Genomic DNA, 23,798 nt, shown 5'->3' with positions numbered 1-23,798 from the left:
CGCTAAGGTGTCACATTTTCCAAAAATGTCACAACCGTCTGCGCTTCACTGCATGATTATTTTGACATCTCAGGGAACAATGAATTATTGAACAGTTTCCACTAGGAATGTCAGTGCTTGGATCAGTTTTTCCTTTTATTATCTTTTTGTTGATGAAGACAAACTCAAGTTTCCTATCACTGCAGAAGAAGAACAGGGTGTTCTAAAGCTCTCCTCACAACCATATCCCAGTTATGTATCGCTGTTTGCATCACAATGTCAAAATGACTCACGTCATAATGCACCATGTTGCCCCCAAGAACTATCGTGAGTGCTATTTTGGTTTTATTTTTTATAAATATGAAGGTTTTATTTATATCAGCTAGAGCGGAAAATGGGGGTCGGCGCTCTGAAAAGAGTATAGTGCAGGAAGACGGTTAAGCGGAGTAGAGTAAGGGCAGAGACGCTTTAGGACAGAGCGACCCAGATGACAGTACTGCCAGATTAATCACTCCCTCCGAGCCCAGACTAGCCCGGACAGAGGTGCTGCCGCAGGAGCGTTCGCCACGTGATGTCACTTGTATTACACCTCGGTTTCACTCCCCACCACAGACGGCCCTCATGAATATTTGCCAGCAGACTTCAGGGGGGTCTGCTGCTCTCAGTAACACAAATGAGAAGTGGAGCCTGTGAGAGTTTAACAGTATGTAACACATTCCAACTCACTGTGTCCCTGTGAATGCAGTGTGAACAGGAGATATCACACAGTAATACTGGGCTGGACCTGTCCAACCCGCCCAAACCAACACTGTGATGAGCGTAACTTACATCGGTGACTGAGACTCAGCTGTGTTGAGAATTTTAGTTTGTATTATAACTCTGGATAATAGTAGATCGATAGTACTAGAATTCTCACATTTAAGGGCCCATACATTACCAGTGGCCATCAGTCATTTTTATATGTTTAGTAAAGCAGATGTTTCATTATCCATTTCAACTCAATTTTGGTTGTGAGTGTCATCTACACACATCAAGTGTGTCTGTCGGAGGTCTATGGGTAAAAGCAACTACTTAATAAATGTGAATGCTGTCACACAGAATACGTATGGAAGAGGGCTGACCGACTAAAATACTGTCTTTGTCTTTTCCATGTGAAAATGTGTGTTTGGAATCTATGCTGTCCAAATTATTCAGTGTATTGTACAAACTGATCTGCATTCTTTTTTATACTGTAGTTTTTTTGCAGTTTAAGTGAACTAAGGAAAAATGCATATCACTGCAATTTGTTTAAACACAGCCAATACATTAAATTGATTTGTTATTTTAAATTGTAATAATATTTCACAATACTGTATTACTATATTTTCAATCTAATGAATGCACGAAAATAAAATTATTCTTAAAACATTTTTTTTACATAAATACATTTTACCAATCCCAAATGGTAGTGTAAATTGGCAGATTAGAGGCAGAAAAGTGGCAACTTAATAGACATTACATATTTTTTAGATAATACTTTACAGATATTCTGACATTTAATTTATTATTTTAATTTGTGTATTTATTTCTGTTTTGGAAGTGGGCCCTTTGTGTCTAATATGAGAATTTGTCATATCTTTTGCAACCAAAACATGTCCGATGTAAGTAAATCTTGCCATGATTAATGGAGATTATATTTTCATGTGTTTTGCAGGTTATGGCATCTCCAGTCTCTCAGCTGAAGATAGTGAGATGTGGGAGAGTCGCAGGCTGCTGCAGGACTTTGGCATTGACAGCAACTACACTGATGAGGTGCAGGTTGGGCCCAATGCTGAAAAGAACTGCACACCACCTGGTAAGAGGTTTAGGACCACACACACGTAAAACCTCACACAACTTACCAGCTCTTTTGCTTCAACAGCACAGATGAAACAGGAAAATGATTGTTGTTTGTAAGAAACTAAGCATGACAGATGACTAATGTCACAATGGAAACAACACCTTGATATGATTAAGCAAGAAGTCATGTTAGGTTTCAAATCTGAAAAACTTTTTTTTGTTTTGAGGGTAGAATTTTCCTATTGGGATGTGTATTGGATTGTGAACTATTTTCTACGAACTTAAAGATCAAGTGGTGTTTTCTAAAATGAAATATCCTCTTTTATTTGTTCTCCTTTGGTTTGTGAGTCCACAGAGGTGTTAGTCCTGTATCAGGACTCTCTTGTCATCAGTAAGTCAGACACTAACTCTTTTGTTGCATGGGAGTGAGTAATCTCGCTGACACAGACTTTGCTATTGTTTCTCTTGTGGCTCGCTGGCTAGAGAACATAATGTGTATTTCAAACCCACGAGCAGTGACCAGTTCAAAGGTTAACAGTAGATTTCTGGCCAAGGTGAAAACCAGAAAGGTCACCCAATGAAGACATTAGGGCTTATGAAAAATATTGGTGCTGTAAGAAAAGTCAGCAGATCAAGACTCTATCAGCTGAGTTTGATTTTGAATTTGGTTCATGTCTGTAGCCTACAAGATCTCATGGCAAACTGATTTATACCAACTTGTAATTTCTGACAGAATTAGTATAAACAATGTGACATTTCCAATCTGTTCCTCATAATTTTTCCTCATTGTTATTCATTGTTTATTTGCACAGTTGGTGTAGCTCTTCTGTGTAATTCAATGCACTGGGCTACACCATGCTCCACACTCTTGGCTATTGTGAAAAGGCCAATTAGAACCAGTCTGAGAGAGAGGCGAGGATGAACAAAGGGGTCATCGATACTGTGTGGGTCAAAAGATTCACCATCTCTGTCTTCTTACTAAGCTCTACTCTTTCCTCCTGCAATGTGTTTACTGTGGCTGGGATCTACTACAGCACACTGTTAGTATCTGATTCCACTTCTCTGCTCAGTTTGTTTGTTGTCAGGAACTTCATACATGGAACTTTTATATAGTGGCACCAAAAAGTATTTGGACAGTGTTGAGAAAAATTATGCAGTATATTAATACAGTAATGTTATGAACAGGGCTCCATACCTCGCACCGGGCCCCACGTCAGCTAAGGACGGCCAGTGTTGGGTATAGTTACTTTGGAAAGTAGTTAGTTAGGTTACAACGTTACCATCAATTAAAAGTAATCAGTTATGATACAGCGTTACCTATTCATAAAAGTAACGCGTAGAGTACTCATGCGTTACCAAAAATTAAAAGCCGTTTGCAGTGGCTCACACATGACAGACACAGCCCCCGGCCCCTTTAAATGCACCTAGAAGTCTTGACTCCCGACAATGAATAACGTCAGACATCCGACTAAATTAACACTGCAGGATAACAATAACAGGAAAGACAGTCAGGCTATAATAGGCTATTCCACATGGCGTTTTATTTATTTATTATCACAGAACATATTATTAATCAAAATTCGCACCTACCCAGCCCGGGTAGCCTAGGCTACTGTATATTATGAGCACCACAAGATAACTCCTGATTTTTCTTTAACTTTAAATAATGCAGTTATCAAAGTACAAGTATGCTTACTTGTAAACACAACATTAAACAGGCTTGCAGATTTAAATCCATTTAGAAATGATGAACAACCAGCCAGCCAACGATCTAACAGAAATTAACAGCTGCCTGTCAAACAAACAAATGATAATAAACCGAATTAAATCCTTTACCGCCACACAGGCAAATGACAAATCGCTTAATAGCCGAACTAATTATTATTAAAGTGTCACTCACAGTCACAAGCCTAAATTCGCTTTAACACAGTCCTCTTACATTTACTCTTTAAAGTAGTGATTAAAACGTAGCGTTAAATTTGAGGTAGAATTTTTGGCGGTCGACAGAAGCTTTTCACCAACGCAGAGTGTGCATTTTACCGTTATGTTCTTTTCTTTTTCGTTGACAAATTGAAAATAATGTGCGTACTTCCATAAACCAAACGCTGTCCTCTCTGCTATCTTGCCGGGAGTTCGAAAAAAAAAAAAACCACACACACACACAGGGTCAGGCGCAGGGCACAGACGCATCACAGCCATTGACTTTACGATCACAGAGCTTCGGCTCCACTGATACATCCGCAGGTGGCACAGTAGACCTAGGCATACTGTCTGAAAAAAAGCAGGCTGCAGTCGGGATTTTCCTTTCCTTAAAATAACGGATTACTTTTTAAAAAAAATAACGAAGTTACTGATTACTTACGCACGAAACTAACGCGTTAAGTTACACATTTCAGGAAAAAAGTAATTAGAGTACTCTAACGCGTTACTTTGTAACGCGTTACCCACAACACTGAGGACGGCCCTGGTTTTGAAATATTGTTTCTGTTTAAATTTGTAATAACTATTTTCTATTTTAATATATCTTTAAATATAATTAATTATTATGTTGGCAAAGTTATTCAGCCATCATTACACCAGTTGAGTCACATCATCCTTCAGAAATCATTCTAATGTGCTGATTTGGTGCTCAAGAAACATTTCTTATTATTATCAATGCTGAGAACAGTAGTGCTGCTTGATATTTTTAGTGAAAATACTTTTTTTTCCAGGATTTGTTGATGAACATTAGGTTTCAAAATAACAATCTATTGGAAAAGGGCATCTTTTCTATCAGTTTAATATGGTAAATGTAATACTTTCTTAAAGTCTTTTTTGAATAAAAGTATTAATGTATTTTTTAAAATCTTGCTGACCTCTTAAACGCTGACTTTTGAATGTTAGTGTATATTCAAAATTGAGACAATTTAAAAAAATTAAAAAATAAACAAGTGACAAAAAAGTAAAAGTAAAATTAACTGTGGAAATTATTGTATTGATATTTATTTGGAGAAGCCACACATCCATACAGGGAACACTTACCCTGCAGTGAATACAGAGGAATGTCAAGTCTTATGGATGGTGAGATAGAGCAAAACTTATGATTTTAGAAATAAAACAGTGCACTTTCCATGGGGAGCCATTGTTTTTGCAGTGAGCTCAGTGTGTAACGACCCAGCTCTGCTGTTAGGAGGTGTAAAGGGAGCAGCTTTGCTTCCGTAACACAGCATGGCCTGCCTGCTTTTGTTTGTGTTATTTTTTTTTTCTTCTTCTTTTTTTTTTTTTTTTTTTTTGAGAGAGCGGATTTGGGTGAATGTTTCCAAGTGGGATCCTGGTGTTTTAGGAGGCTGTGTTTCTTGCCAAACATCTCCTTGATCTCGCCGTGAAAGAGTGAGCTGTACTCTTAAGATCTCGCTCGTGTCCAGATGCCCGCTCCCCCACCCGTCTCCAACACCAGCCTGGCGCCTTGGCACAGGTTGAGGGTTTCCTTACTCTACTGTTTAAAACTATTCTTCCTTTCATACAGCTAGAATTCTACACATTACACTAGAGAATAAGTCTGGCTCATATCCTGATATTTAAACGTAGATTTTACTACACGTACATAAATTGGGAATAACAACATTGTTTACAGTAAATGCATGAATGAATGTCCTAATGCAAGACTCATTCCTGAATTTACAATGATTGACAAAGTGATAACCCAAACCAAGGTTTTAGTCTCTAGGCTGCAAACAAGAAATTTGCAAATCCAGAATTTGGGATATTTCAGACTGGAGACCTATTCTGGTGTCATAGAATAAACAACAAAACAAACCTTGTTTTGTTCTTAATAGTAATTCTTTATTTACCAAAGTCGCATTCATTAATAAAAAGTAATAGTAAAGACATTTATTCTGTTTAATATTTATATTTTCAGCATTTATTTAAAAATTGTATTTGGAATTTCAATTGAAATTTATTTTTTAACTCAGCACAACTGTTTTCAACATTAATCATACTAATACATGTATCTTTTACCAAATCAGCATATTAAAATGATTTCTGAAAGATCATGTGACACTGGAAACTGTAAAACATACAAGTTCAGCTTTGCCGTAACAAGAAATATTGTATAACATAGTTTTAATCTGAAAGCACTGTATTTTATTAAATTGTATTTTCTTTTTTTAATGTATTTTTCTTCAAATAAATAGTAATATTTAAAAAGTTTTAATTATCATACTATTTAATAATTATTTAATGAATTATAATTATTTTATTCCTGACAATGTATGATGTCTCTTTCTGTTCTTTTATTGGGCACTCTCAGCATTCTTTCATACTTAGTGTATGTGTAGTACTGGTTAAAAAAATATAATAAATAAAAGTGCCTGCTAAAATGAATAAATGTAAATGTAGTAATTTATTTTTTCATGTGTTCTCCCGTTAATCTTTAGGAGTTCTACCTGTGCACAGATCCTCCTCGGCACTTCCTGAATATTCACAAATGCATCAGAATAATCAGGCAACCCGTCGTTAGCTTGATTACTGGAGCTAATGAGCTGTTAATTTTCTCTTCATCCAGCAACTCCTATTGTCTGTCACACTGCATTTAATGTTGCTCAAGCAATAACAGTGACTGACTGGAAGCCATGAAAATGGATTATAAATTTTCAACCAATATCAAAAATTAACTTTACCCAAAATGTTTACCAACTGGTATTAATTTTCATGTACTTTGTTTTAAATACTTCAATATAGTAATTTAATTAAAAAATATATATATTGATCTAAAAAAAAAATACTGCTAACCTATAAAATCAAATCACTGTTAATGAAAGTGTCTGCATTTGCCATGTCCTGCTGTGACAGAGCTGCTCTGCCATCATCATCATTTATCTCATTATATTGTGTTCATGTCGGAAATACCCCTCTACACACTAACAGAATCCCAGGAACTAGAGCCAAACAGATATTTTAGAAACCTTAAAATCCAATTTATTCCTTATAATTCACACACTAAAACTAAGACAGATTTTGCCACAATGAATAAATACACAGTTTTCTACAAATAAAATAAGATCTGTTCCCAAACAACAGCTAGCCAGATTGCTCTTCAAGCTGGCCGTTTAAGTCAACCCACGCCGGGGGAGGAGAAGGGAGGGCGTGGCGACAGCGAGACACAGGGGTTCCCTGGAGGCGTGGCCGAATGCAGACGCGTTAGAGCGGGGAATCCCGGAAACGTCTTCACCACCGGCAACGTATCTTCTCCGACCCAAACAAGGAGTAATATGGCAAATCAATAAAAGACAGAACCGCAACAGAGCTCAAACTCTCATTCCTGGACGAGTGCAGAAAAACTACTTTCCTGTCCAGGATGGGAATGACGCCTTCCACTCCTTTGCGCTGTCGAGCAGGCGGCCTGTCTCTAGTGTGGCTTGGCAACTTTCTGTCCTATAAAGAATCAGCAAAAAGGAAGTCCTCAGCAAAGCAACCACAGTGAGCGCTAGACCATCGGCATCAAGCAATGGATTTCGAAAGGAAAAAAAGAACGTCCCTTTATAGGAATACTTGCGTGCGTTGTTTACTCGTATCTTCGATCAATCGTGTTGTCTGCCAGCCGAGGAGCACCCGCATAGGAAAGATAGATCAGCGTTCGGACTCCCCTGCTGCATCGTAAGTTCCCGTCCCTTTTATAGAGCTATAAGTTTATGATTATAATGATAAGGAGGTGTGGCAGCCATTTAGTCAATGGGGATCACCTGTAGTAGTCCATTACACACCCACAGTAGGCTTCCAACAAAACACATTAACACACGTGCTCATTATAAACACACATCACACGTGCTCAATATCTTTACACACTGACACTGCACACTACACTGCAATCAAATTAAAACACACCCATTACAAGGGAGCCATACTATCCCTCAACCCACTTTACATTTTCCCCATCTGACAGCTACCCCCCCACTTTAACATAAGTCGTCCCGACTATGTCACCACTTGGTACCTCAATGGCCGGGTGCCCTGTGTAGATCGCTGGGAGTGACGTGGCCCTAGGGACTCTTCTGCAGGGGCTTCTGATGGTGGACATTCCATCTCTGTGGGACCATCATGTACCTGAAGGGCTGTACTGGGCCTCCCTTGAGAGTCAGGGTCGCTGCTAGTGGCCTCCACCTCCTCTAATTGAGGTAATTCCAAGTGTGGTGGAGGGTCTGGAACAGTTACCTCCGGTACTGGTGGGGGCCGAGGGCTCCAGAATACCAGGGGTCTGTATCCACGGTGGTTACTACCCCCCTGTGGCCAAGATATTCCTTCCTCCTGGATGGGTTGCGCCGGTTCATTGGCTGGCAGCTGTGGAAAAGACACTGGGCACACTCGCAAGTTATTCCTATGAGCAGTACGAATAGGACCTTCCTCACCTTCTGGACGAATCAGGTATACCGGTCGGCCCGGGCGCAGTTGGGAAACTACCACAAAGGGTGTTGGTCGCCATCGAGGTGCCAGCTTTCCATGGGCTCGCCGACGGAAGTGCCTAAGGAGAACACGCTCCCCAACTAGGAGGTCCAATGCCCTGGCTCTCTGATCCCGGCAAGCTTTATCATTTTGCTGCCTCTGCCATGTATGTTGTTGGACTACTTTGTACGCCTGGCTAAGTACCTGGTTGTGGGACTGGACCCACCCATTAAGGGTCTGTCGCTTGGTCACCGGCCCAGCCTCATGAATCCAATCTACTGGGAGCCTTGCATGTCTTCCAAAAACAACATAGTAAGGAGTGAGTCCAGTGGTACCATGTGGAGTGTTATTGTACGCCTGAAGAAGGGCAGGTAATCTCGATGGCCACTGGAACTGTGCCTCATCTGTTAAGGTTCCCAGCAGCTTCAGGAGTGTCTGGTTAAATCTCTCACAGGCTCCGTTACCCTGCGGATGGTACGCCGTAGTACGCTTCATCCGGCATCCATACAAGAGACAAAGCTGCTGAAATAAATCTGAAGTAAAGGCCGCTCCGCGGTCCGAGAGGATATACTCCGGGCTCCCATACACCTGGAACAGGTTCTTCCATACTGCCTTAGCAGTAGTGGCAGCGGTTTGATCCTTTGTGGGCACTGCAAGAGCGTATTTTGAAAACAAATCGGTCATTACCAGAATATAGGGATGCGCGTCTCCTGGACGACCCAATGACAAAAAGTCAATGCCTACCATCTGAAATGGATATGAAGTCTCTATGGGCACCAAAGGTGCTCTTACCTCGGGGCCTGCTTTGTACACCACACACCTAGGGCATTCAGCAGCCCACCCAATCGAGTCCCGTCTCATCCCATGCCAGAAAAAGCGCTTCTTCAGCAGGGAGAGTGTTCTCTCCGCACTAGGATGGCCACCTTCTATGTGGTATTCCTGCCACAGAGTTTTCGTTTGGGCACTGGGAACCAAGATCTGGATACAGGACTCACCCATATGCCCCTCGGTTCTGGTTATTCTCCGCAGGGCATCCTGGCCTACTTCAATCTGGTCCCACTCCCGTAAGAGCTGCTGGAGTCCCACACTTAGTCCAACCTGTTCTTCTACAGGAGGGGGTCGACCCTGTTGTTTCCAGGAGAGCAACTGACTTAAGTCAGGATCTTCACGTTGTCGTTTGTACCACACAGATTGTTCTGTAAAATCCCCCCCCTCAGTGGACTTTTCTCCCACCAGCCAGGTCATAACCTCTTGTTGTTCCCCTGGAAGTCTAGATAGCACATCAGCATTACGGTTAGCAGTCCCCGGACGGTATCGGATTGTATACTTAAAATTGGCTAGCTGGGCTGCCCACCGTTGTTCTACTGCGCCAAGCTTCGCTGTCTCCAAGTGCACGAGTGGATTATTGTCGGTAAAGACTTCTACCTCCATTCCCCACAAATAGTCTTTGAACTTGTCGGTCAGTGCCCACTTAAGGGCCAGTAGTTCTAACTTGAACGAGCTGTAATTCTGGTCATTCCTTTCCGTAGGGTGGAGACTTCGACTGGCATAGGCAATGACACGTTCTTTTCCATCCTGAACCTGGGCCAACACTGCACCCAGACCCTCCAGGCTCGCATCAGTGTATAAACGGAAAGGTAGGTTGAAGTCGGCATAAGCTAAAATGGGAGGACTCACCAAAACTTCCTTCAGCTGTTGAAATGCCTGTTCACACTCTGTGGTCCAATGGATGGGTGCAGTCTTGTGGGCGGTTGCCATGCCGCGTAACAGGCCATGGAGGGGAGCAGCAATCTTTGCGAACCCAGGAATATACCGACGGTAATATCCCACCAATCCAAGAAAGGACCGGACCTGGCGGACATTCTGCGGGGCAGTCCAGGCCTGGATGACTGCAGTCTTCTCAGGGTCAGTGGCTACCCCTTCTGAGCTTACTATATGTCCCAAATAGGTCACTTGTTTCTTGAATAATCGACACTTTCTGGGCTGGAGTTTTAAGCCATGGCCACTGAGTCGCTCAAACACTCTGTCCAAGTCCTGAAGGTGCTGATTAAAGCTTGATGAATACACAATGACATCATCAAGGTATATTAATAGTGATTCATTCAAAAATTCACCAAGACAGCGCTGCATGAGTCTTTGGAACGTTGCTGGTGCGTTACAAAGCCCAAAGGGCATACGCTCAAACTCATATAGCCCTTGAGGGGTGGTAAAGGCAGTCTTCTCCCTGTCCCGCTCGTCCACCTCGACTTGCCAGTAGCCACTGGCCAGATCCAATGTCGAGTACCATTGGGCACCTTTGAGACTAGTCAGAGACTCCTCGATGCGGGGGAGGGGGTAAGCATCTTTATGCGTGGCAGAGTTCAACTTCCGGTAATCTACACAGAATCGCCAGGACCCATCCTTCTTTTTTACGAGTACGATGGGTGCAGCCCACGGGCTAGAACTCTCCCTGATGACCCCACCATCCAGCATATTCTTCAACAAGCTCTTTAATTCAGGATATAATGAGGGTGGGACTGGTCTGTATCGCTCACGGCTAGGAGGGGCAACCCCGGTGTTGATCTGATGTTTCACAATATTAGTGTGGCCAAAGTCCTCATCATGCGCCGCAAAGATGGAACGCCATTTCACCAACAACTCCTGCAGGCGTTAGCGCTGCTCCTGGTTCAATGCAGCACCCTCTTGTTCCAGGCCAGATGGTAAGGTGGGGGGATTGGCACAGACAGTGCTGACCCCAACTTCAACCACTCCAGGGCTGCCCGGTGTCAGTATAAGCTCCCTCTGTCCTACGATGTGTTCGGGGGCAGTGGGGTAATCTCTGCAAGTGGACGACGCTGGGGGACCTCTACAGGGAACATAGTTGGATTGCAGAGCCTCAAAGGTAGGCGGCCATCATGCACTACAGCAATAGTGCGTGCTGTACGCCAACTTGACTCCTCCTCTGCCATTGGTTCAATCAGCACTGTACAGTTGTCTCTAGGCACTTCATCACTCGTTCGACACCACAGCACCATCTCTGTCTGAGGAGGAATAACAACAGAAGGCTGCTTAGTTAGCTTTGCCACCCCATGTCCCAATGCTGTTAACCCCTTCTGCTGTATTCGTCGACACACTGCAAAGGCCTTCTCCCATAAATTACCTTCAGTTGGCGCCACAGCAGCCCGGAAAGCTACCACCCCTGGATGGATACCCTGCATGAGTTCTTTCCAGCATTCGGTTATCACATTCATTCCCAAGACTGCCCTGTCACTGCCCAAACACTGGTCTTCCACAATTATCACACCCTTGTTAGTAATGTATACCCCTCCTACCTTAAAGTCCATCATGGCATAGCCTATGTAAGGTATTTGTAGTCCATTGGCTGCCTTCAGTGTCAACAAGTTAGATTCATCTATCGTATTAAGGACGGTCTCCTGGAGTTGGCTCTTAAACAGGGTCTCACTAAAGAGGGTCACTTGAGAACCTGTATCCAAAAGACACTTAATTCGTTTACCATTAACTTCAACTTCTACTCCAGGACACGTACCTATTAAAGCAGGTTTTGACAACGGACCACCCTCTGTCGCATTCACCCCCGCCACTCCTTCCCCTGTGACGGGGGTCGCTAAAAACCCTTTGATTGTCCTCGCCTTGGGCAGTATCTTTGTGTATGACCTGCTTCACCACAATCCAGACAGATTGGCCGGCCATGTACGTCCCACTGATAATTCATGGTGGATGGAGGCGGACGTTGACGTCGCACTGGAGGAGGAGCCTGCCGGGTCCCAGGAATGGCTGATTGGCTAACTACCGGAGCCACATAGGGAGATTGATTCCGCAGTTCTTCTACCAATTTGCTACTAAGGGTTTTTAATTGCGCTGCCAGCTCATCCCGCAGCTCGGACCTCAGGGTCTCTCGGAGGTCATCCAGGTCAGACTTACGTCCACCCCTTGCATCAGAAGAAACTACTTGGGTACGAATAGTATGAGCCTCTGCTTCAGCAGGGGGGCTGTCTAACTCCCTTTCCAATACACGAGCTTCTTTCAGGACGGCCTGAAATGTTAGCCTCTCGTCTCTTCGCAAAAGTCGCTGTAACTCATGTCTCACTGGTCCTGTCCGAAGGCCCAACACCAATTGGTCACGTAATAGGGCATCTTCGTCCATGGCAGCATTTCGTTCGGTGGCGCACCACCTAGCATAGCATTCTCGTAGCCTCAAGCCAAATAGACTGACGCCCTCATCTGAACCCTGGTGACATTTATAGAACTCTGCACGTCGCTGTGCATGGGTGGCTGTATCCCCAAAAATTCTTCCTAAGGCCTCTATGACTTTCTCACCATCGGCACGGTCCGCATCCGGTAGAAGGGCTGCTTCCCGTCGGACTTCTCCATCCAGTGTACTAAAGACAAAATCTACCTGTTGTTGGCCATTCAGGGGTTGGGCACGCAGCATGGCTCTCATCTGGGTCTGCCATTCCCCAAACCTGTGTCGCTCCCCAGCGAACTTAGGGGCCCAGGACGCACTAAAAAACCAGGGCATAATTAGTGGCGACATAGGTGGAACTGTTATATTACTACCTGACTGCCCGTCATCATTCTGTTGGCTCATGTTGCTGGGACCCTGCCGACTACGCCAAAAATGTCGGAAATACCCCTTTACACACTAACAGAATCCCAGGAACTAGAGCCAAACAGATATTTTAGAAACCTTAAAATCCAATTTATTCCTTATAATTCACACACTAAAACTAAGACAGATTTTGCCACAATGAATAAATACACAGTTTTCTACAAATAAAATAAGATCTGTTCCCAAACAACAGCTAGCCAGATTGCTCTTCAAGCTGGCCGTTTAAGTCAACCCACGCCGGGGGAGGAGAAGGGAGGGCGTGGCGACAGCGAGACACAGGGGTTCCCTGGAGGCGTGGCCGAATGCAGACGCGTTAGAGCGGGGAATCCCGGAAACGTCTTCACCACCGGCAACGTATCTTCTCCGACCCAAACAAGGAGTAATATGGCAAATCAATAAAAGACAGAACCGCAACAGAGCTCAAACTCTCATTCCTGGACGAGTGCAGAAAAACTACTTTCCTGTCCAGGATGGGAATGACGCCTTCCACTCCTTTGCGCTGTCGAGCAGGCGGCCTGTCTCTAGTGTGGCTTGGCAACTTTCTGTCCTATAAAGAATCAGCAAAAAGGAAGTCCTCAGCAAAGCAACCACAGCGAGCGCTAGACCATCGGCATCAAGCAATGGATTTCGAAAGGAAAAAAAGAACGTCCCTTTATAGGAATACTTGCGTGCGTTGTTTACTCGTATCTTCGATCAATCGTGTTGTCTGCCAGCCGAGGAGCACCCGCATAGGAAAGATAGATCAGCGTCCGGACTCCCCTGCTGCATCGTAAGTTCCCGTCCCTTTTATAGAGCTATAAGTTTATGATTATAATGATAAGGAGGTGTGGCAGCCATTTAGTCAATGGGGATCACCTGTAGTAGTCCATTACACACCCACAGTAGGCTTCCAACAAAACAACGTTAACACACGTGCTCATTATAAACACACATCACACGTGCTCAATATCTTTACACACTGACACTGCACAATACACTGCAATCAAATTAAAACACACCCATTACAAGGGAGCCATACTATCCCTCAACCCACTTTACATTTTCCCCATCTGACATTCACTTCTTCTAACTGAAGTGTGCTCTTGTTTTTGTATTTCTATGTACGCAGTTGGACATTTGGTTAGCAGATGAGTCATGTGACCTGACCTTTGAGAGCTGTGCGAACATTAGACTTACGGCAGAAAGAGAGAGTGTAGGACTGCTCAGCTGAAATGTGACTACATGGAGGCTCGGGCAGATGATTAAAATGCCTGCTCTTATCTTGTTTCACCTGTCTATTTTGTCTTTGTGGTTACCATGCTGATTTCAGGAGACCACAGTATGGTTTTAATTTTTTTAGTGCTTAGCCAAACATTTTGTTTCTACATTTCTGTTGTTTAATCACATGAAAGTTCTGTGAATCATCTAAAATACTTAGTGTTGTTATAGCCATAGTTCACCCAAGGGTTATTAACTAAAATTAAAACTATAACCATTAAAAAAAAATATATATATATATATATATATTGCTTGAAATAAAATAACAATTTACAGAAATAAAACAAAGTAAATTTTAGTTTAGTTTCAATTGCTTTACTAAAATAACGAAACTATACATAGTTTAAATAAAAATTTAAACTGACGAAAAATACTGATTTACCCCAAAATGAAAATTCTGTCATCATTTACTCACCCTAATGTCATACCAAACCTATATGACTAAGTTTATCTTTATTTCAGTCAGGGTCACTCTGTTTGATTGTAGATTGTAGAGGTCCTGAACAGTATTTTGGTGGCAGGCTTTGCTCTGAATGGTTGAAACCCCTTTTCTGATGTCACTTCCAATCGAGTCACTTATACTGGTTGATGCAGTGAATTGTGTGTTCAAGATCACTAAACATCCGTTTGAAAACTGTTCTGTGTAAGTGTTTGTGATGAACTATTATAGTGAGTGAAAGCTGATTTAACACCTGTCTGTGCGACAAAATAGGGAGAGAAAGCTGTCTTGATGCGTCTGTACGACAGAACTCAAAGCTGACTTAACGTTTGTCTGTGCGACAGGAAACATTCATAATAAAATTTTGTTTCTCAATATATCTTCTTCTCTCAGGTTCACATAGGGTGGTGAATTAATACTTTCACATGGTTAAATATAATGAATGTTTCCTGATGCCGATTACATTTCCCTCCAGTGGGTGTAGTTCTCAAAGTAATATGACTATGTTGTGCTTTATAAAAATGTAGTTCTGTTTTTTTTTTTTTTTTACATTTATAACTAAATTTAATAATTTATCTGACACTTTTATCCAAAGCGACTTATAAATTAGGAGAACAATAGAAGCAATCAGACAAATCAATAAAATGTAATAGAATAGAACAAAATAGAATAGAGTATGTAAGTGCTAGTATTAATTCATCAGGTGCTGGTGAATTAAGATGTGTGTTTAGACGTGTTTTTTTTTTTTTTTTTTTTTTTTTTTTTTTTTTTTTTATGGCCTGTTCGAATAGGGATAGGGAGGTCATTCCACCAGCTGGGCACAGCACAGGAAAAGGTCTGTGATAGTAATTTGTGCCTCTTTGGGATGTTACCACAAGACGTTGTTCACTTGCAGAACAACTTCCTAATGTTATATAAGGGCCGTTGTAGCAATATAGTCTGTGAAGCTTAATCGATCATCGATCACAACTCTAATGTTCTTGGCTGTCCTGGAAGGAGTTATGGTTGACGAGCCCAGCTGTGTAGAGAAGTTGTGATGAAGTGCTGGGTTGTCTGAGACCATGAGCAGTTCTGTCTTAGTCAGGTTGAGTTGAAGGTGATGGCCCTTCATCCTGCTAGAAATGTCTCTCAGACATGCTGCAATGCGACCAGCTACCGTCGGATCATCTTGTTGGTATGAAAAATAGATTTGAGTGTCATCAGCAAAGCAGTGATAAGAAAAGCCATGCTTGTGAATGACATATCCTAATGATGACATGTAGATAAAGAAGAGAAGAAGTCCAATCACTGATCCTTGAGGAACCACTGTGACTTAGATATCTCACCCCTCCAAGACACCCTGAAATACCTACCTGAGAGGTAAGACTTTTACCTCTTTTTAAAAAAGAAAGACTTTTAGCTTCTTTACTGTACACCTTGCCACATAGCAGCTTAAAAAAAAAAAATATATTTATTTTTGTTACAAGTCACAAATCTTCCCGCTATACAAAGTCTATGGAGAGTGTTGGATTGTCTCCACCCCCCCCCCCCTCCCCCACCACCCTCCATTGGTGGGAATGGTTTTCGGATTGAGACACGTGTCGCTCTGTCTCTGTTTTAATTGTAGTGGGAGGAGTTACAATCAGCTGTCATGCCGTGGTCTGCCTGAACTATGTTTGAGCTCCATCCATCACTCAAACTACATTTATAAGAATGTGTTTTGTGAATTGTTTTTGCCCATTCATTTAAATAATTGCACCTCAGTGACTTTAACTGTATAGACAAAAAAAATAATAAGCAAGGAATACAGTCACATAAAAGCCATGAGACAGAGAAGGGACACCAGAAATTAATAGACATGGTCAGAAAGAGTAAAAAACAGTGATTAATCAGTTGGAAGCCCATGTTGCGATGCTGCGTGGGTAGTTACACTTTACACACATTCACAAAACATACACAAACACACACACACAGAATACAAACACCGCACATTATGAAAGATGAACATTCAGCATGCGGCACACAGCTTGGCCATTTAACCATTTTCTACCACTTGAACTTTCCACAGCTGTTCATGGAAAGCTGCAACATTAACTGACTTACCATTTTGGTTCTGGACAAATAATAAGAGCCTTTATCCTCCTCAATAGTAAACATTTTGTGGTGGGAGAGAAAGTTTTTTGTTTTGCCAGTCATATTCATGTTCCTCTTGTGAAGCAGAACTGCTTACTTGTCAAACCTCTACATTTATCCTACAGTGTCCACTGTAGACACATGGAAGTGGTCAGTGTTCTCACAGGACAATGATTTGGACAATGCCTTCTGAACAGCGAGTTGTATTCTCTTAAATGGCCTTTGTTTACAGTTTACACCTCCCTCGCCACAAAGGCTCAGTTTCAGATCTCTTTCTTCGGCTTTTTGAGCTGCATTTGCAAAATCAAGAGTAGAGAAAGCACAAAATGTGCTTACTGTGCGCTTTACTGAAATGCCAATATTGCAGTTATAAACACAGCTGGTCTCTCTCTTTTGCACTGTCACTCAGTCTTTCACTCTGTTTCCTGTCTGTTTTTCCATTTGAATCCTCACTCACTACAGACATACACACTATGAATGCATTAAATATCATATTATTGACCATTATTAAACATTTTATTAGACACACAACTGTTAAAAAAAATTGGAGTCAGATTTTTTTCATGGTTTTGAAAGAAGTTTCTTATTCTCACCTAATGTGCATTTATTTGATCAAAAATACAATATCTTGAAATCTTGAACTTGTATTTTTCTTTTTTCTCCCACTAATCCTATTAGGAAACTACTTCTCAATCAGACTTCTCAAACATTATTAATCTGTTTACATTTACTTTTGATCAATTAAATACTAGCTTAATAAAAATAGTAAAAAAAAAAAAAAAGCCCACTAGAGCTTCTATTTTTACTTTTATCTTACTTACTTATTTAGCCTGTGCAAATTTTTTAATAAACAGAGCTATTTGTGGGTGCAGTTCGTTCTTGCTTTTAATTATTTATTGTTTTTTTACCCCCTATATGTGTAGAACATGAGACAGCCACAGATCTATTTCCACTCTGCTTCAAAGCCATATGCTCTGGACCAGCCTCCCTCATTTTACAAGTGCAAAGCAGAGAAAGAAAATCCTTAAGATGCTTTTTTGTTTCCATGTTTTACCTAACCCATTCTCTTTCTTGCTGACTCTGAGCAACCATCAGACAAACAAGTAACTCAAAGTAAAAGTGCATCACTCAGAATAAACAGAGTCTACTTTCTCAGGAGACATTCCCTGGTGGCTCAACCTGGATCTTTTAGACACGCTCAAACAAATTTGTTGTCCTCCTCACTGTGACTAACCAGATTTCTTTCTGCGACTCCGATTTAGTGTTTGGTGAAATGCTCCATAGTCATATTGTCCTATTTTCAGCCGGTGAGTTCGCTGAAACACAATATTTTCATGCTAATTTATTTAATAATTTACTTAGTTTCATAGTCGGAGAGTGAACCAACTCCAGGGTAAGGCTAAAAGCAGCCTGATGTTATTGTAATCTATTACCAATTAAGTAGGTTGTCTTGTCCTAAAATATTTTTTTTATAATCTTATGCTTACCAAAGCTGCATTTGTTTGATCAAAAATACAGCAAATATTATGAAAGATTATAACAATTTAAAGCTATTCGCAATTTGATATAAAAATTATTCATTACTATGATGGCCAAGCTCAATTTCCAGTAGTCATTACTCCATTCTTCAGTATCACATGATCCTTCAGACATCTTTTCTGTTTCATTCTAATATGCTAATATACTACTGATTTGGTACTCAAGTAATGTGTGTACATGTATACATATTTATCAGTGTTGAGAACAGATGTGCTGCTTAATATTTTTACCTACCACTGGATTTTGAACGGTGGTGTAATATGTTTATACTTGCATTATTGTTGCATTCTGTTTCGTATGGGAATAGTTGTGACCTACCTTTACAGCGTTCTACATCACATGACCAGCAAGTGTGTTTGGAGTTAAATAAAGCATGCATGCAAGTTGAGTGTGTGTATATATAGTGTGTGTTTGATTGTGGAGTTGTGATGTAACTTTAATAGCCTGCGGACAGTATGACAGGCTGAGGACAGTGGTAATGTGGATTCAGGAGGATGCGCTGGCCTGAGGAGCTCTGTCACATGTAGAAGAGAAGGTCAGAATGTGCAAGACTGTGTGTGTGTACGCACATGAGGGAAGTTGTGTAGATTTGTATGGAAAATAGATATTAAAAATCTGAATTGAAGACAATGCACATACAGACACAACATTTGAAAGCAAATAATGCAGTAATCAGTTTTTATATTGTTACAGGTATATAATTGAAATTTGTGTCTTAAATGATTCTAAAAGGAAATATTCTGAATATTCTAAGTTCTGAATATATATTTTCTAATAAAAAATGTCAGAATAAATATTTATTTATTTATGTGTCTTTTATGCAGGTTATTAAAAGGTTACTAGTGGAGTGAAACGACATTATTTATACATGTTATACATTTTTTTTTTCTCATTAGTAACTTCTGAGTTACCTGTTTTACTTTGAACTCTGATATATTTTGGCAAGAGTGACATGAAAGTAGCTTTTTTTCCTGCTATCTGAGCACATTGATGTCTGAATGCATTGGTTCACCACTGAAAATGACAGGATGACTAAATGCACATTGTTCACACATGAATTAGCTCAAATTAATGCAAATGGATTCCCTTAGTTTATGGATGTATACAACCAAACAAGTCTTTACATCTCAGTGAGACTTAACTACACAGAAATAAAGACAACTGTAAGAAAATGTTATTGCATTAAGGCCAAAAATGTCTATCCCTTTATTTGTACATATTTTATACCTTAATGACTCAAATTGCACATTATATTATACATTGTCAGCATGTTGAAGCTGGAGGTATGATATTTCCACTGTGGTGTGTGAGGGGGGTAAATGTCAAATTACTCAGCGCAGTGACGACATAGCCTGTTACACGCAATGTGTCGCTCTGAATCAGCATCTTTTGAACTCTCTCAGTCTCTAAGAGTGAATCTATTTTTGTGTATTTGGGTTTGTACACACATTTGAGCTTTGCTTTAAATGCACATAGAGATGATGTTGCACAATGTTGCACATAGTTTTGAAGGCCAATATCCGAACATGGCAAACATTGCAATCACTTATGCAAACCCAGAGTCATAATCTAAAGATGCAGCCAGAAAAGGGCCCAATAATTCATCTGTGTTATTGTGCATATGAGAAGCACCATTACTCGTTGCCTTCCAGGCGTTTAGATGAAATCCACACCTGCATGAAATCAGGGTTTGCATCATCTTTGATGATGAAATGTTCAGTCAGGCTTTAGGCTTGATTTACTGTAACTGTAATCTCATCTCACAAATATTTGCTTTTAACTCTCAGAATCATTCCCCAAAGCAATTCAGTTTCTGAGGAAAAGCAAACCACGTATTGGAAAAATGTACATTACTAAATGTACAGTAAGTTACTATTGAGCTTTTTAAATTAAATCCTATTAGACTACAATTACTGTAATTTTGAACATCTGGGCTTATTTAATTCTTTAATTGATGTGTTTGTTATTAGTGGTACAGAAGATCAGAGTTTACTGCAAAGTGGAGTATTGTGAGCATAATGTTTAGCCTGAAGTGTAAAGTTTGCCAAGTGTAAAAAATATAATAGGCCTAGTATACAATATTGTAGCATATAGATTGTAACAGTGCAGACCTTGGTTCTGGAAGTATTTGAAAACAGACTCTTTTTATTCTTCTGTTCTATGGAGAGAGAAAAATCAGAATCAGAATCAGAATCAGAATCAGAAAGAGCTTTATTGCCAAGTATGTTTGCGCATACAAGGAATTTGTTTTAGTGACATAAACTTCCAGTACACAGAGACACCAACACACAGACAAAAAAAAATAAATAAAATAAAATAAGGTAGTCAAATAAATAAGTGTATAAACAATTGTGCTATAAATGATAATGGAATAGGATTGAAAAAGATGCAGGGATGTACTAGGATGGAGGGGTAACAAATAAATATAAGGATGTTGCACTTGTTTGCATAAGCATAAGTGGGGAACATTTAACTGTTCATGAGGTAGATTGCCTGGGGGAAGAAACTGTTTTTGTGCCTTGCTGTTCTGGTATTTGCGGCTCTGAGACGCCGGCCAGATGGCAAAAGTTCAAAAATGGGGTGACTTGGATGTGAGGGATCCAGAGTGATTTTATGAGCCCTTTTCCTCACTCTGGATGTATACAGTTCTTGAAGGGTGGGCAGGGGAGCACCAATAATCCTTTCAGCAGTCCGAACAGTTCTCTGTAGTCTTCTGATGTCTGATTTTGTTGCTGAGCCAAACCAGACAGTTATAGAAGTACACAGTACAGACTCAATGACTGCTGAGTAGAACTGTTTCAGCAGCTCCTGTGGCAAGTTAAACTTCCTCAGCTGGCGAAGGAAATACAACCTTTGTTGGGCCTTTTTCACAATGGAGTCAATGTGATTGTCCCACTTCAGGTCCTGAGAGATGGTGGTTCCCAGGAATCTGAATGACTCCACTGCAGTCACAGGGCTGTTCATGATGGTGAGTGGGGAAAGTGCAGGGGGGTTTCTCCTGAAGTCCACGATCATCTCCACTGTTTTGAGCGTGTTCAGCTCCAGGTTGTTAAGACTGCACCAGACAGCCAGCTGCTCAACCTCTTGTCTGTAAGCAGACTCATCACCGTCCTGAATGAGGCCGATGACTGTAGTGTCATCTGCAAACTTCAGGAGCTTGACAGAGGGGTCTTTAGAGGTGCAGTCGTTGGTGTACAGGGAGAAGAGCAGAGGGGAGAGAACACATCCCTGAGGGGCACCAGTGTTGGTGGAGCAGCTGTTTGATGTGAATTTCCCCAGTCTCACTAGCTGTTGCCTATCTGTCAGAAAGCTGGTGATCCACTGACAGATAGAGCTAGGAACAGAGAGCTGGGTCAGTTTGGTCTGGAGGGTTGTTGGGATGATGGTGTTGAAAGCCGAACTAAAGTCCACAAACAGGATCCTCACATAAGTCCCTGTTTTGTCCAGATGTTGCAGGATGAAGTGCAATCCTATGTTGATTGCATCATCCACGGACCTGTTTGCTCGGTAAGCAAACTGCAGGGGGTCCAGTAAGGGTCCAGTGATGTCCTTCAGATAACCCAGAACCAGTTTTTCAAACGACTTCATGACGACAGACGTTAGAGCCACAGGTCTGTAGTCGTTAAGTCCTGTTATTTTGGGTTTCTTTGGGATGGGGATGATGGTGGAGCGTTTGAAGCAGGAAGGTACTTCACACAACTCCAGGGATCTGTTGAAGATCTGTGAAAAGATGGGGGCCAGCTGGTCAGCACAGATTTTCAGACAGGCTGGTGTAACACCATCTGGGCCTGGTGCTTTTCTTCTTTTGTTCTTCTTGAAGACCTGGCGCACATCATCTTCACAGATTTGAAGAGCAGTAGGTGTGGAACGGGGGATTGCAGGAGGTGTTAATGGTTGTGCAGGGAGATGGTCAGAATGGGTGTTGGGGGTTTCAAATCTGCAATAAAACTCATTCAGGTCGTTAACAAGCCGTTGATTAGCCTCAGTGCAAGGGGATGGTGTCTTGTAGTTTGTGATGGCCCTCAGTCCTCTCCAAACTGAAGTTGAGTCGTTGGAAGAAAACTGGTCTTCCAACTTTTTAGCGTAGGTCTTTTTAGCCGCTTTGATCTCTTTGTTCAGTGTGTTCCTGGCCTGATTGTACAAGACCCTGTCCCCATTTCTGTAGGCATCCTCTTTGGCCTGACGAAGATGTCTGAGTTTTACTGTAAACCATGGCTTATCATTGTTGAATGTTAAATAAGTCCTGGTAGGAATGCAAACATCCTCACAGAAACTAATATAGGATGTTACAGTCTCTGTGAGTTCGTCCAGATTGGTGGTAGCAGCTTCAAAAACACTCCAATCAGTGAGGTCAAAACAAGATTGTAAATCCTGCTCCGTTTCGCTGGTCCATCTCTTCACAGTCCTTACTACAGGTTTAGCAGATTTAAGTTTCTGTTTGTAGGATGGTATAAGATGAATCAGACAGTGATCAGAATTTCCCAAAGTTGCTCGTGGAACAGAGTGATATGCATCCTTTATTGTGGTGTAACAGTGATCCAATATATTACTGTCTCTGGTGGGACATGTAACATGCTGTCTGTATTTTGGCAGTTCACGGGAGAGATTGGCTTTATTAAAGTCCCCCAGAATGATTAAAACAGAGTCCGGGTGTTGTTGTTCTGTCTCTGTGATCTGATCAGCAAGTTTCTGTAAAGCTGAGCTCACATGCGCTTGCGGATGGATGTAAACACTGACCAGAATGAACGAATGAAACTCCCGCGGCGAATAGAACGGCTTGCAGTTGACAAACTGCATTTCTACATCAGGACAGCACATCTTCTTTAACACAGTTACATCTCTACACCACCGCTCATTGATGTAAAAGCATGTCCCGCCGCCGCGCGATTTCCCCGTGGATTCTGATTCGCGATCCGCTCTGAACAGCTGAAAGCCCGGCAGATGGAGCGCGCTGTCCGGTATGGTGTCATTCAGCCAGGTTTCCGTGAAACACAGAGCAGCAGAGTGAGAGAAATCCTTATTTGTCCGAGAGAGCAGAAGGAGTTCGTCTGTTTTGTTGGGTAGAGAGCGGAGATTTGCCAGATGGATGCTAGGCAACGGCGTTCGAAATCCGCGCTTCCTGAGTCTGACGAGCGCTCCCGCTCGCTTCCCCCGTCTGCGCGTCCTGAAGCGTTTGATCAGCGCCGTCGCTCCTCCGATAACAACGTTCAGTAAAACGTCTGAATAATTGAAATCTGGTAAAAGATCTTGTGGTGTGTTCTGCCGAATGTTCAGCAGTTCATCCCTGGTGAAACTGATAGTGTTTGTTAAACAAAAAACAGGAAAAACGAACAAAAACAGTACAAACACTGGAGAGCCAAGCACTGAAGCAGCCATGCGCGGCGCCATCGAGTACCTGTTACCCACTACATAACCCACTACATAGCATGAATACAGTACTCACAGAAACAGTAACGACACATACAGTACACCTACTCTAAGCATAACTTGTATGGCAGTGGTGTGAGGTTTTCTTGTCCTTGCGTGGGTCTGCATTCTGACTCATATAGCATACCTGTGAGCCGAATCTATCTAGAGCTCTTTCATAGGCCACCATGATAAAGCAGTTTTCTGCATAACAGCCTA

At 41.7% G+C, this 23,798-nt stretch overlaps 1 protein-coding gene across 1 annotated transcript in view; it reads left to right on the top strand.

The window, feature by feature from the left end:
• LOC113112675 (sodium/potassium/calcium exchanger 3) overlaps positions 1–23,798 on the top strand; it is a 90,780-nt gene that overhangs the window by 31,403 nt on the left and 35,579 nt on the right. Inside the window, exon 2 of the mRNA XM_026278441.1 lies at positions 1,673–1,813. Within this exon, the coding sequence (XP_026134226.1) occupies positions 1,673–1,813 (141 nt within the window). The remainder of the gene's footprint in view (positions 1–1,672; positions 1,814–23,798) is intronic.

The sequence above is a fragment of the Carassius auratus genome, chromosome 13, assembly GCF_003368295.1.
Source record: "Carassius auratus strain Wakin chromosome 13, ASM336829v1, whole genome shotgun sequence".
NCBI classification, from domain to species: domain Eukaryota; kingdom Metazoa; phylum Chordata; class Actinopteri; order Cypriniformes; family Cyprinidae; genus Carassius; species Carassius auratus.
Note: the sequence above shows the minus strand (reverse complement) of the source record. Positions and strands in the feature narration are given on the sequence as shown.